Source organism: Anomaloglossus baeobatrachus, chromosome 6, assembly GCF_048569485.1.
Source record: "Anomaloglossus baeobatrachus isolate aAnoBae1 chromosome 6, aAnoBae1.hap1, whole genome shotgun sequence".
Lineage (NCBI taxonomy): Eukaryota > Metazoa > Chordata > Amphibia > Anura > Aromobatidae > Anomaloglossus > Anomaloglossus baeobatrachus.
Window position 1 is genome coordinate 10,687,766 of NC_134358.1, and position 15,286 is coordinate 10,703,051.

At 48.2% G+C, this 15,286-nt stretch overlaps 1 protein-coding gene across 1 annotated transcript in view; it reads left to right on the plus strand.

Moving 5' to 3' along the window:
* LOC142316936 (cytochrome P450 2C8-like) overlaps positions 1-15,286 on the plus strand; it is a 107,932-nt gene that overhangs the window by 54,469 nt on the left and 38,177 nt on the right. Inside the window, exon 6 of the mRNA XM_075352719.1 lies at positions 13,990-14,131. Within this exon, the coding sequence (XP_075208834.1) occupies positions 13,990-14,131 (142 nt within the window). The remainder of the gene's footprint in view (positions 1-13,989; positions 14,132-15,286) is intronic.

Consider the following 15,286-nt stretch of genomic DNA (forward strand, 5'->3'; position numbering starts at 1 on the left):
ATGTGCCGTTCCCTTTCTTCTCCAAACTTTTTTCTTCCAATCATTCTGGTACAGGTTGATCTTTGTCTCATCTGTCCATAGAATACTTTTCCAGAACTGAGCTGGCTTCATGAGGTGTTTTTCAGCAAAGGTAACTCTGGCCTGTCTATTTTTGGAATTGATGAATGGTTTGCATCTAGATGTGAACCCTTTGTATTTACTTTCATGGAGTCTTCTCTTTACTGGTGACTTAGAGACAGATACACCTACTTCACTGAGAGTGTTCTGGACTTCAGTTGATGTTGTGAACGGGTTCTTCTTCACCAAAGAAAGTATGCGGCGATCATCCACCACTGTTGTCATCCGTGGACGCCCAGGCGTTTTTGAGTTCCCAAGCTCACCAGTCAATTCCTTTTTTCTCAGAATGTACCCGACTGTGGATTTTGCTACTCCAAGCATGTCTGCTATCTCTCTGATGGATTTTTTCTTTTTTTTTCAGCCTCAGGATGTTCTGCTTCACCTCAATTGAGAGTTCCTTAGACCGCATGTTGTCTGGTCACAGCAACAGCTTCCAAATGCAAAACCACACACCTGTAATCAACCCCAGACCTTTTAACTACTTCATTGATTACAGGTTAACAAGGGAGACGCCTTCAGAGTTAATTGCAGCCCTTAGAGTCCCTTGTCCAATTACTTTTGGTCCCTTGAAAAAGAGGAGGCTATGCATTACAGAGCTATGATTCCTAAACCCTTTCTCCGATTTGGATGTGAAAACTCTCATATTGCAGCTGGGAGTGTGCACTTTCAGCCCATATTATATATATAATTGTATTTCTGAACATGTTTTTGTAAACAGCTAAAATAACAAAACTTGTGTCACTGTCCAAATATTTCTGGACCTAACTGTATATGCCCCCATCCTGGTTTCCTTCCTGGAATATATGTTGAATCCTGGGCCCCATCCTGTTATATATGTCCCCATTCCTAGACCCTTTCTGTTATATATGCCCCCATTTTTGGTTTCTTCTAGGTGTATATGTCCCACATCCTGAGCCCATTCCCAGTATATATGACTCTCCTCCCCAGCTATGCACCACATTCTGATGTCAGCTGTTAGCTTTTAATAGGCTGGCAATGTATATTCTTACCCAATGGGTCCCCGCACAGCAATAAATTTTAGTAACCATCTTCCCTAACCATACTGTCTGGGCCCTGGACTGGTCCTTCTCATTGCTTCCTCACTGGCCATACTGTCTTGGCACTAGACTGGTGCTTCCCATTGCTTCCTCACTGGCCATACTGTCTTGGCACTAGACTGGTGCTTCCCATTGCTTCCTCACTGGCCATACTGTCTTGGCACTAGACTGGTGCTTCCCATTGCTTCCTCACTGGCCATACTGTCTTGGCACTAGACTGGTGCTTCCCATTGCTTCATCACTGGCCATACTCTCTTGGCACTAGACTGGTGCTTCCCATTGCTTCCTCACTGGCCATACTGTCTTGGCACTAGACTGGTGCTTCCCATTGCTTCATCACTGGCCATACTCTCTTGGCACTAGACTGGTGCTTCCCATTGCTTCCTCACTGGCCATACTGTCTTGGCACTAGACTGGTGCTTCCCATTGCTTCCTCACTGGCCATACTGTCTTGGCACTAGACTGGTGCTTCCCATTGCTTCCTCACTGGCCATACTGTCTTGGCACTAGACTGGTGCTTCCCATTGCTTCATCACTGGCCATACTCTCTTGGCACTAGACTGGTGCTTCCCATTGCTTCCTCACTGGCCATACTGTCTTGGCACTAGACTGGTGCTTCCCATTGCTTCATCACTGGCCATACTCTCTTGGCACTAGACTGGTGCTTCCCATTGCTTCCTCACTGGCCATACTGTCTTGGCACTAGACTGGTGCTTCCCATTGCTTCCTCACTGGCCATACTGTCTTGGCACTAGACTGGTGCTTCCCATTGCTTCCTCACTGGCCATACTGTCTTGGCACTAGACTGGTGCTTCCCATTGCTTCATCACTGGCCATACTCTCTTGGCACTAGACTGGTGCTTCCCATTGCTTCCTCACTGGCCATACTGTCTTGGCACTAGACTGGTGCTTCCCATTGCTTCATCACTGGCCATACTCTCTTGGCACTAGACTGGTGCTTCCCATTGCTTCCTCACTGGCCATACTGTCTTGGCACTAGACTGGTGCTTCCCATTGCTTCCTCACTGGCCATACTGTCTTGGCACTAGACTGGTGCTTCCCATTGCTTCCTCACTGGCCATACTGTCTTGGCACTAGACTGGTGCTTCCCATTGCTTCATCACTGGCCATACTCTCTTGGCACTAGACTGGTGCTTCCCATTGCTTCCTCACTGGCCATACTGTCTTGGCACTAGACTGGTGCTTCCCATTGCTTCATCACTGGCCATACTCTCTTGGCACTAGACTGGTGCTTCCCATTGCTTCCTCACTGGCCATTCTGTCTTGGCACTAGACTGGTGCTTCCCATTGCTTCCTCACTGGCCATACTGTCTTGGCACTAGACTAGTGCTTCCCATTGCTTCTTTACTAATCATACAGACTGAGCCCTGAATTGGTGTTTCATATTGCTTCTTCACAAGCCATATTGTCTTGGCCCTGTACTTGTGCTTCTCATTGCTTCTTTACTGGCCATACTATCTAGGCCCTGGTCTGGTGCTTCGCATTGCTTCTTCACAAACCATACTGTTTGGTTCCTGGACTGGTGCTTCCCATTGCATATTCACTAACCACACTGTCTGGGCCTTGGACTGGTCCATCCCATTGCTTCTTCACTGGTAATACTGTCAGCGCTCTCTACTGGACCTTACCATTAGAGATGAGCGAACCTATCAAGGTTTGGCTCGGTTTATGTTCACAGATTTTCCTGGTGTTCTCCGAACAGCTCAAAGAACATATCTGAACACTATTGAATTTAATGTGAGGCAAAACGTATATGTTAGTAAGCAGTCAGAGTGCGCAACCAACCTGTGTGACAGCGTCTGTGATTGCTTGGAGTCACAAACGCTGTGTGGGTGTCCTAATGGAGTGTAAAAATAACTAAATTTAAAAAAAATTGGTGTATGGTCTCCCGTATATTGATACCCAGCACATATAAAGCAGACGGCTACAGGCTTCAGCCCCGAGCCGTGTGCATATCTTGGCTGTGTATCAAAATATGAGGGAACCCATGCGGCTTTTTCTAAATTATTTAAATAAATAAATAATTTTAAAAAACTGTGTGTAGTCCTTCCCCAAATTTGATACTCAGCCAAGATAAAGCCGACAATTGAGTGCTAGTATTCTCAGATTGAGGAGACCATGGTTATACAGTCTAAAATTAGCAGCCCACAGCTACCCAGAATTGTCTCATTTATTATATGCACTTTAACCGGCTTATCCCAGTTGCCCTGGTGTTGTGGCTATCGGGATAATATAAGGGGCTAATGCCAGCTCACAGCTGCCACTATGGTCTAGGTTAGTAATGAGAGGTGTCTATGAGTCCCCCTCATTTACTAATCTGGAAGGGAAAAGAAATAAACACAAACACCAAAAAAATCCTTTATTTGAAATACAATACAAAAAAAACAGATCCTCTGTCTTCAATTTATTAACCCTAAACACCCAGATCCGAAAAAATCCACATGACGTCCCACGAAGATCCTGGCTCTGCTACATACTGAAATCACAGCGTGCGGGCACATTATAGAACATGACCCCATTCTGTGGCTTCAGGCAGAGACTGAGCCGCAGCTGTTAGCGGTGACATCACTGAGTTTATATGTTGTCACAACTGGAGATTCCCACGGTATCCCACCTGTGACCACATGAAAACTCACCACAAATAAATCATTGAACTCCCCTCAGGTGAGTTCAATCAGACCTGCATCTCCTGGCAGAAAACTGTGGGTTTTTTTGCCAAGAGATGCAGATTTGGTACTGAAATTTATACACCATATTCCTGCACCAAATCTCAATCTTCTGACAAAAAAAACGCATTGATGTGAATTTTTGCCAGAAGATGCTGATTTGGCGCAGGAATAGGATGTAAAGTTCAGTAATAAATCTGCATCACTTGGCAAAAGAACGTGGAAAAACAGTTTTGATGCTGTATCAGTGTGATTTTTTGCCAGGAGATGCAAATTTGGTGCTGAAATGTCTGCACCAGATTTCGTTACCAAATTTGCATCTCCTGGCAGAAAACCGCACTGAAACCAAGTCAAAACCATTTTTGTGGGGTTTTTTTTTGCCAGAAGATGCAGATTTGGTGCAGGAATTTGGTTTATAAATTTTAGCACCATATCTGTATTTCTTGGCAAAAAAACCCATGGTTTTCTGCCAGGAGATGCAGTTCTCATTTAACTGAATGAGTTCACCTTAGGTGAGGTCACTAAGTTAAATGAAGTTACCTGAGGTCACTTTACCTGTGGTCACAGTTGAAATACCGGAGGAACCTCCAGCTGTGTTCGGAGATAAACTGAATGCTGTCACCGCTTACAGCTGCTGGTCAGTCAGTCTATGCCTGAAGTCACAGCGGGCTTTCATGTTCTGTGCCTGTGCACTGTGTCTTCAGTATGGAGCAGAGCCAGGATCGTCGTGGGACCTCATGTAGATCACATCAGAACTAGATGTTTGGGGGTTAATAAATTGGAGAAAGAGGGGTTTTTTTGTATTTTATTTCAAATAAAGAATTATTTTGGTGTCTGTGTTGATTTCTTTTTACTTATAGGATTAGTAAATGAAGGGTCTCATAGTTGCCTCCCATTACTAGTCTAGGGCTTAGTGGCAGCTGTGAGCTGTCACTAATCCCTTATATTATCCCGATTCTCACAGCGCAAGGACAATCGAGATGGATACGACCAATTCTGGTTTGCTGTGGGCTGCAATTTATAGGCTGGGGGCCCGGGCCCATAACCTTGGGTGTCTCCAGCCTGAGAATACCAGCCCTCAGCTGTTGGCTGTATCATGGTTGAGTATTAAAATTTGAGGGGGACCGCATGCCAGTTTATTATTTAATTATTTTTTTTTAAAAAAAGCTGCATAGGGACCCTCTTATTTTGATATACAGCAAAGATAAACACATGGCTGAGTGCTCCAGCCAGTAGCCATATGCTTTATCTGCGATGGGTATCTATATATAGGGGGACTGTTACGGTTGCTGCGAGCACTGGAGACTATGTCCAGATTTTTTGCTACTGCACATGTGCGAGCGCTGGAGACTAAGTCCAGATTTCTTGCTACTGCACATGTGCGAGCGCCGGAGACTAAGTCCTATCTTGGAGCCATTGCACATGTGCGGGTGACATCATCGCTGACACGAGGTCACATGTCTCTGACACCTTCTATGCCGATTGGTCGCTGGTCATGTGCTTGTGATGCCTTGCTCGGTGATAGGCCAGCATGACGTCACTCCTGTCGTTCTGGCAGCGGATTGGCTCTGGTGTCCTCCATCTTGGATGAGGCACAGAGTCTATATAAGACCCTGACACACGCCGCATGGCGCTCAGTCCTCTTGGTTCATGCATAAGAGTAGACGCTCTGTGCGCGTTCCTCTAGGCATTCCTCTGTCTATGCTAGGTGAGCGCTACCGGCAGGGTAGCGTTCTTATACCTTACAGCTTCGGCTGCTGTCCGTATCCTTACCTCTTAGGGGAGCGGACATAGGCAGGTGCCTGAGGCACATGGTCTGGCTGGGCCTTGTGGTTCGACTCGTAGGTGGACGTTGCCGCTAGGGTAACGTTCCTTATACTGCGTCTGGCAGTTGTTCGTATCCTCGCACACTAGGGGAGCGAACAGAGGTAGGAGCTTTGTGCGGCTTACGCTGCTGTTCGTCTCTTTTGCACCACTAGAAGAGCGGACCTAGGCAGGTGGCATATCTAGTGGTTCGTGTCCTCGCACACTAGTGGAGCGAACGCAGGTAGGAGCTTTGTGCGGCTTACGCTGCTGTTCGTCTCTTTTGCACCACTAGAAGAGCGGACCTAGGCAGGTGCCATATCTAGTGGTTCGTGTCCTCGCACACTAGTGGAGCGAACGCAGGTAGGAGCTTTGTGTGGCTTACGCTGCTGTTCGTCTCTTTTGCACCACTAGAAGAGCGGACCTAGGTAGGTGCCATTTCGCACACATTGCCTTTGTCTCTGTGATTATTAACAGAGATCATTCCACACACCCTCCAAGTAAGGGAGGAATTGCTTTACTCACTTATTATATCCTTCTGTGAGCTAACAGAGGTATTGCACTCTGCCATAGTCTGCAGCAGAGTCTTTGCACGGTGGACCCTGACTGTCTGATACTCCTTTAAGTTATTATCAGACAGCCCCCCATAACATTAGGACTGAGCCAAGGGTCTGGCAGTTATGGCAGAATATCAGCAGTTACACCGTTACATACAAGTACTTGAGTCACGGCTCAAGAGTATAGAGGATAAACCTCAGACCATGGTGACATCTGCACATGATCCTCGACTTGCTCTGCCAAACAGATATTCTGGCGATGCCAGATCATGTCGTGGTTTCATTAGTCAGTGTCAGATACACCTAGAGGTCAACTCTTCTCGCTTCTCTACGGAGAGGTCCAGAGTAGGCTTTATCATCTCCTTACTTCAGGACAAAGCCTTAGAATGGGCGACTCCCCTATGGGAGCGCTCTGATGTGGTTACTCTGAGACATCAAGACTTTCTTGATGCTCTTAAGGCGGTATTCATGGGTCCGCAGGTTACCCATGATGCGGCCCTGAGACTATTAGATCTATCTCAGGGTTCGTTATCCACTAGTTCTTATGCCATTGCTTTTAGAACTCTGGTGGCAGAACTAGATTGGCCAGAGAAGGTGTTGATTCCTATCTTCTGGAGAGGGTTGGCAGGCTATGTCAAGGATGCTCTTGCTACTCGTGAGGTCCCTGCTTCTCTGGAGGACTTGATCACAGTAGCAACGAGGATCGATGTACGCCATAAGGAACGTAGACTCGAGGTCTCTTCCTCACGCCCTAAGCATCGGGCTATTCCAGTTGTTGAGGGTCCACTACCATCTTCCTCAGCATCTGAAACATCTCCCACTCCTATGGAGTTAGGTCATACGTTCTCCAGACTACGCAAGTCTGGTCCTCCTATATGTTACGTATGTCGTCAGGCTGGGCACTATGCCAACAAGTGTCCTAGTCGTCAGGGAAACTCCCTGGCCTAGTAACCATTAGAGGGGGGTTACTTGAGACGTCTAAGTGTTGTATCTCAGGTCAGCTCTCGTTATCTGAGAGTACATGGCCTATTATGGCTTTTGTGGATTCCGGAGCTGACGGGACTTTTGTGTCCTCAGGATTTGTAAAGGGACACAATATTCCCTCTATCATGTTAGAGGCGCCTATTCCTGTCCGTGTTGTTAATGGAACTATGTTGTCTGACTCCATTACATTGAGGACAGTTCCCTTGCGCCTTTCCCTGTCTCAGGGTCACATAGAGGAGATTTCTTTTCTTGTTTTGCCTGAGGGTATAGACGACGTCCTTCTGGGTCTCCCATGGCTTCGGACTCATGCTCCTCACATTGACTGGGAGTCTGACAGCATTATTAGTTGGGGTTCGAAATGTCAGTCCCGATGTCTTCCCTTACCACCTAAGGTCATTGCGGTTGCATCTACTGATCTCTCTCCCATACCTACACCCTATCTGGATTTCGCTGACGTGTTCTCCAAACAGGGTGCTGAGGTTCTTCCACCCCATAGGCCGTATGACTGTGCTATAGACCTTATCCCAGGTTCGGTTCCACCTAAAGGCAGGGTTTACCCCCTGTCGATACCTGAGTCGGAGGCCATGTCGACCTATATAAGAGAGAGTTTAGAGAAGGGGTTCATTCGTAAGTCTGTCTCTCCCGCGGGAGCTGGGTTTTTCTTTGTTCGGAAGAAAGAGGGTGATTTGCGTCCCTGCATAGATTACAGGGGTCTCAACGCAATCACAATAAAGAACAAATACCCATTACCTTTAATTTCGGAGCTCTTTGACAGACTGAGAGGAGCTCAAGTTTTTACGAAGTTGGATCTGCGGGGTGCGTATAACTTGGTACGAATTCGAAAGGGTGACGAATGGAAGACCGCTTTTAACACCCGAGACGGTCACTATGAATACCTCGTCATGCCTTTTAGGTTATGTAATGCACCCGCAGTATTTCAGGACTTCGTAAACGATGTGTTCAGGGATTTACTGTTATCCTCAGTAGTGGTGTATCTGGACGACATCCTGATTTTTTCTCCTGATCTGGAGACTCATCGTCAGGATGTCGTTCGTGTCCTTTCCCGTTTAAGGGAGCACTCATTGTTTGCTAAACTCGAGAAATGTGTATTCGAGCAGTCCTCATTGCCTTTTTTGGGTTACATTATCTCACAAGAGGGCCTGGCTATGGATCCTGCGAAGCTCTCTGCTGTCCTGCAATGGTCCGAACCTCATTCCTTGAAGGCGGTGCAACGCTTCTTAGGATTCATAAATTATTACAGGCAGTTCATACCCCATTTTTCTACTTTGGTGGCCCCTTTGGTGGCCTTGACTAAGAAAGGTGCTAATCCCAAAGCCTGGTCTACTGAGACATCTCAGGCTTTTGAGGCAGTAAAAAGACACTTTTCAACTGCACCCGTTCTTCAAAGACCCGATGAGAGTAAGCCCTTCCTCTTAGAGGTTGATGCCTCTTCAGTGGGTGCTGGTGCGGTCTTGTATCAAAAGAACGGTGCAGGTAGAAAAAGGCCGTGTTTCTTCTTTGCGAAAACCTTTTCACCGGCAGAGAGAAACTATACCATTGGGGATAGGGAACTGCTCGCCTTGAGATTAGCCTTGGAGGAGTGGCGTCACTTGCTGGAAGGAGCGAAACATCCTTTCCAGGTCTATACAGACCATAAGAATCTGACGTACTTACAAACCGCTCAGCGTCTGAATCCTCGCCAAGCCCGCTGGTCCTTGTTTTTCTCCCGCTTTCACTTCTCCATCAACTATCTGTCTGGGAGTAAGAATAACAAGGCAGACGCCCTGTCTCGCTCTATGCTTTCTACCCAGGAAGAGATTGACGAACCTCGTCTTATCCTTCCCTCCAGGGTTTTTCATACGCTCTCCCCTGTGACGTTAGACCAAATCCCACCGGGCAAGACCTTTGTTCCGCCTGATCGATAGAATGATATACTGTCATGGGCCCACACCTCAAAGGTGGGTGGGCATTTTGGTATTAGGCGGACACGAGAGTTACTGGAGAGGTGGTATTGGTGGCAACACTTAGCCAGCCACGTCAAGAGATATGTCGGTTCCTGCTACTCGTGTGCTCGCAACCGTCCATTACGGCAGAGACCGGCTGGGCTCTTGCATCCTTTACCAGTGCCAGATAGACCATGGGAGGTGGTAGGCACGGACTTTGTGGGTGATCTTCCATGTTCACAGGGACATAGATTTGTGTGGGTCATTACGGACCATTTCTCCCGGATGGTTCATCTCGTACCGTTATCGAGAATCCCATCTTCCAGGGTACTAGCCAAACTATTCCTCAAGCATGTCTTTAGGCTTCACGGGATGCCAGATCGTATCATTTGTGATAGAGGCCCGCAATTTACTTCCCGTTTCTGGCGAGATCTTTGTAGCCTTCTGCAAATTGAGTTGAATCTCTCTTCGGCATACCATCCGGAGACCAATGGTTTGGTTGAACGTACCAATCAATCTATGATTATATACCTTCGACACTTTGTTGCTGAGAACCACGATAACTGGTGCTCCCTCCTACCCTAGGCAGAATTTGCCCTTAACAATTTACTGGCTGAGGCCACTGGGCAGACACCGTTCGTACTCAATAATGGGCAACACCCTAGGGTACCGGTACCGTTTCCTGCTGCTGCACCTTCTCCTCTTGTGGCCGACTGGGCAACTAATGCCAGAGAGGTTTGGGATCGGACTCAAGAGTCAATCCAAGCAGCTAAGGACCGTATGAAGACGGTGTCCGATCGGTTTCGTCGCCCGGCTCCTGTCTTTTCTCCAGGGGACTTTGTGTGGCTCTCTGCAAAACACGTGAGACTTAGAGTGAGCTCTGTCAAATTTGCTCCTCGCTTCCTGGGTCCTTATGAGGTTCTTCGACAGGTAAATCCTGTAGTCTACCAATTGAAGTTACCCGTCCATCTTAGGATTCATGACAAATTCCATGTCTCACTGCTAAAGCCGGCTATTTTACCTCACGCTCGTGAAGTGCACTCTCCTGCCTCTGATTCCTCTCGCTCTAGCTATGAGGTACGAGCCATAGTTGGTTCTAAGATGGTTAGAGGGCGCAGGTTCTTCTTGATAGATTGGGAGGGTTACGGCCCGGAACATCGCTCTTGGGAGCCTGAGGAGGCTGTCCATGCTCCCGACTTAGTTGCCGATTACCTGCGTCGCCGGGAGGGGGGCCCTTGAGGGGGAGGTACTGTTACGGTTGCTGCGAGCACTGGAGACTATGTCCAGATTTTTTGCTACTGCACATGTGCGAGCGCTGGAGACTAAGTCCAGATTTCTTGCTACTGCACATGTGCGAGCGCCGGAGACTAAGTCCTATCTTGGAGCCATTGCACATGTGCGGGTGACATCATCGCTGACACGAGGTCACATGTCTCTGACACCTTCTATGCCGATTGGTCGCTGGTCATGTGCTTGTGATGCCTTGCTCGGTGATAGGCCAGCATGACGTCACTCCTGTCGTTCTGGCAGCGGATTGGCTCTGGTGTCCTCCATCTTGGATGAGGCACAGAGTCTATATAAGACCCTGACACACGCCGCATGGCGCTCAGTCCTCTTGGTTCATGCATAAGAGTAGACGCTCTGTGCGCGTTCCTCTAGGCATTCCTCTGTCTATGCTAGGTGAGCGCTACCGGCAGGGTAGCGTTCTTATACCTTACAGCTTCGGCTGCTGTCCGTATCCTTACCTCTTAGGGGAGCGGACATAGGCAGGTGCCTGAGGCACATGGTCTGGCTGGGCCTTGTGGTTCGACTCGTAGGTGGACGTTGCCGCTAGGGTAACGTTCCTTATACTGCGTCTGGCAGTTGTTCGTATCCTCGCACACTAGGGGAGCGAACAGAGGTAGGAGCTTTGTGCGGCTTACGCTGCTGTTCGTCTCTTTTGCACCACTAGAAGAGCGGACCTAGGCAGGTGCCATATCTAGTGGTTCGTGTCCTCGCACACTAGTGGAGCGAACGCAGGTAGGAGCTTTGTGCGGCTTACGCTGCTGTTCGTCTCTTTTGCACCACTAGAAGAGCGGACCTAGGTAGGTGCCATTTCGCACACATTGCCTTTGTCTCTGTGATTATTAACAGAGATCATTCCACACACCCTCCAAGTAAGGGAGGAATTGTTTTACTTACTTATTATATCCTTCTGTGAGTTAACAGAGGTATTGCACTCTGCCATAGTCTGCAGCAGAGTCTTTGCACGGTGGACCCTGACTGTCTGATACTCCTTTAAGTTATTATCAGACAGCCCCCCGTAACAGGGACCCTATGGTAATTTATTTATTTATTTTTACACTAGAGGTACGCAGATAGCATGGCTGATTCCAATAAATCACAAACGCTGTCACACAGGGTGGGGGCACGGTCTGACTGCAACCAATAACAGGGTTAATGAGCGGACCTGTAAGTAGTGTTACAGCCACGCGGAGACTAGTATGTCCTGCTTTAAACATTTTGCTTCCTTTTTTTTTTTTAGAGTGTTTTCCCTGGCCAATCACAGCCAGGTAAATACTTGACATGGCTGTGATGGGGCCGGAAGTTGATGGTTCTGCAATAGTGTAAACACGAAAAGTTACCCAACAAAGCAAAACTTTGCCGATTTTTAAGAAAAGTGTTTATGAATCCAATCCTGACCTGAACAAGCCAAGGCTTGTGCCAAATTTGAGAATGGCGAACCTTTCTTTAACAAGTTTGCTCATCTCTACCAACATAACTTCTTTCCTGGCCATACTGTCTGGGCCCTCAACTGGTCCTTCCCATTGCTTCCTTACTGGTCATTCTGTCTGGGCCCTGGTGCTTCCCATTGCTTCTTTACTTGCCATACTGTCTGGACAGTGGACTGATGCTTCCTATTACTTGTTCACTAACCATACTGTCTGGGCCCTGGACTGGCCCTTTTATTGCTTCATCACTGGCCATACTGGCTGAGCCCTGAACTGGTGTTTTCCATTGCTTCTTCATGAGCCGTATGTCTTGGCCCTGTATTGGTGCTTCCCATTGCTTCCTCACTGGCCATACTGTCTGGGCTCTGGACTGGTACTTGCCATTGCTTCATCACTAACTATACTGATTGGTTCCTGGACTGGCACTGCTCATTCCTTCTTCTCTAACTATAATATCTGGTCTCCGGAATGGTGCTTCACATTGCTTCTTCTCTAACCATAATATCTGGTCTCTGGAATGGTGCTTCACATTGCTTCCTCTCTAACCATAATATCTGGTCTCCGGAATGGTGCTTCACATTGCTTCTTCTCTAACCATAATATCTGGTCTCCGGAATGGTGCTTCACATTGCTTCCTCTCTAACCATAATATCTGGTCTCTGGAATGGTGCTTCACATTGCTTCTTCTCTAACCATAATGTCTGGTCTCTGGAATGGTGCTTCACATTGCTTCTTCTCTAACCATAATGTCTGGTCTCTGGAATGGTGCTTCACATTGCTTCCTCTCTAACCATAATATCTGGTCTCTGGAATGGTGCTTCACATTGCTTCTTCTCTAACCATAATGTCTGGTCTCTGGAATGGTGCTTCACATTGCTTCTTCTCTAACCACATTGTCTGGGCTCTGAACTGGTGATTCCCATTGCTTCTTTACTTGCCATACTGTCTGTTAACTGGATTGATACTTACTATTGTTTCTTCACTGGCTATATTGTCGCAGCACTAGTGCTTCCCTTGGCTTCTTTACTGGCCATACTATCTGGCCCCTGGACTGGTCCTTCGCATTGCTTCCTCACTGACCATACTATCTGGCCCCTGGACTGGTCCTTCCCATTGCTTCTTCACTAGCCATACTGTCTGGGCCCTGGACTGGTCCTTCCCGTTGTTTATTTATTGGCCAAACTGTTTGGGCCTTAGTGCTTCGCATCGCTTCTTTACCTGCCATCCTGTCTGGACTCTTGTGCTCCTGGTTGTCACGCTCCACCAAGATTGTTGCAAGGTGAGACAGTGAAAGTGATGCCCTGCCACTAGGAAAAGATAGGTAGGGGGCAACCCCTCACACTTACCCTACGCGGCCCTGAGCTCCCTGACATCCCTAGATAGGTTATTTCACCCAGTGAGGTGATCACGTTCCAATCCTTGTCTTTCCCTGGACACAGTCCTGTCTAGTGTGCATGGCAGCTGGAAAGCTAGACCCACTTTAGGTAAAGACAAAGAGAGGATGAGACAGACAAGGGTAAAAGAAAAAGCAATCGTACAAGGCACTCCAAATTACAGGAAGGAGTAAAGGGAACGGGCAAGTGAGGCAAACTGAAATGGGCATAAAGGAAGGGAAAACATCACACAACTTCTACACATGAATCTCCGGCTATGCTCCCAAAACAACTTTAAGGTCCTTAGCTCACAGGTTCAATACTGAGGCTAGCTAAACAAACCTATCACTGGCAACTCCCTGAGCTGAGAGGTGAGACTTTGTAATAGAGGTGAATAGGGAACTCAGAACAGCTGAGGTCCAGCTTTTCATCCTGATTTAGGAAATCAGAAGTACTACTTAACCCTTGCAGCACCAGACCTAAGAGAATCTGCACTGCCAGCAGTATTAACATGTGCAAGTGCCCTCCAGACAGCAGAAATAGAGGGGAGAACACTCCGATGTGGTACCCTCGTGACAGCCATATGGTTGAAACGTTGCCTTTCTTTTGGCTCATCGTTATAGTGATTTTTTTTTATTTGGACTAAAGATTACATTTTTACAAGGATCATCTATGGAGCCTCAGATTTCTCTCGATGACGACATTGTACCTAACCAGTGACTGATTTAATCCTGACATCTTATATCTCTTTAACAGGAGGAAAACAGGTCAGAGAGTAATTTCAATGAGACCAGCCTTATATTGACCATCATGGCCGTCCTGGGAGCTGGCAATGAGACAACCAGTAGAACCTTGAATTTCTGCCTGATTATAATCAGTAATTATCCAGAAGTCCAAGGTAAGGATGTCCCCTTGTAATAAAGTTGTCATGGTGAGTGTGGAGAGCAGGGGACAGGGGCTCCTAGACTGGCCCTTAGGCTAGGGATCCCTAATCTCAGAGTTACCTCCGATGGTGAGGTTATCTGGGCCGTCTTCCTTGCCCTGATCCTGACCAGCCCTGATCTTATACCCCTTGGGGTAAACAGCATGAGCCCCTGTCACATCAGTAAACAGCGGGGACACTGCTCCATAAAGAGTGTTACTGCATTCAGGATGAATATGTGGCGCCCTGGACAAGCCAGGACGTCACAAGCACTACACCAACACACCCCACACCCCCGGTCAGGCACACCAAAGTCAAACAAAAATCCTTGTTGCCTCCCTCCAGGGGCTGATGTCCACACCAGGGGGTGGGCCAGGCGGTTGGTCCCGCCCACCGAAGAGTTCACAGTCCTGGAGACGGGAAAAACAGAGAAGTTGGGTTTCAGATTAGTTGCAGAGAAGTGAAGTGGTAGTAGAGCGATCTGAAGTTGGGTGTGTGGCCCGGACGGTACAGCAAGGTTGGCAGACGGTGGTGACCGTCTGCAGGAGAGGCCTATTGGAGCTAGCCGTAAGGACCGTGGACGGGCGGTGGCCCGGCGGTACTGGACATGTACGCAAAGAGAAGCCAGCACCATCCGGCAGGAGAGGAAAACACAGTCACCGCCAAGGCTACAGTTCCCAGGGCCAGAGCCTGTGGGCAAAATGGGCTCCTTCAGCAACCTTCAAGCTGGGGAGCGGGTTACCGGTGGGAACCCATTGGAACCGTACATTCTACATAGGTGCAGGGAAAGGCAGTCACCATCAAACTGCCGGGAGGAAAACACCGCAGCCGTCTGTGGGACCCATCCATCCAGCCGTTTGTTTTACCAGAGACTTTGTGTACATCATTGGCTGAGTGAGTACCACCGTGCCGTGCGGCACAGCGTTGCCCCCGCGACCCTGCACCTCACCAGGCCCCGTAGCCTGCCTGCCATCCATCCCTACCCCTCACCGGGCCCCGGGACAACCAACCCCCCTACCCACGGAGGGGAGAAAACAACATCCAAGCTGCTCCCTGTCACCGCTCCCGGGATCCCCGTTCAGAGCAGCGGTGGTGTCACAACTTCACCACAACCGTGGTTGGTGTCACGGA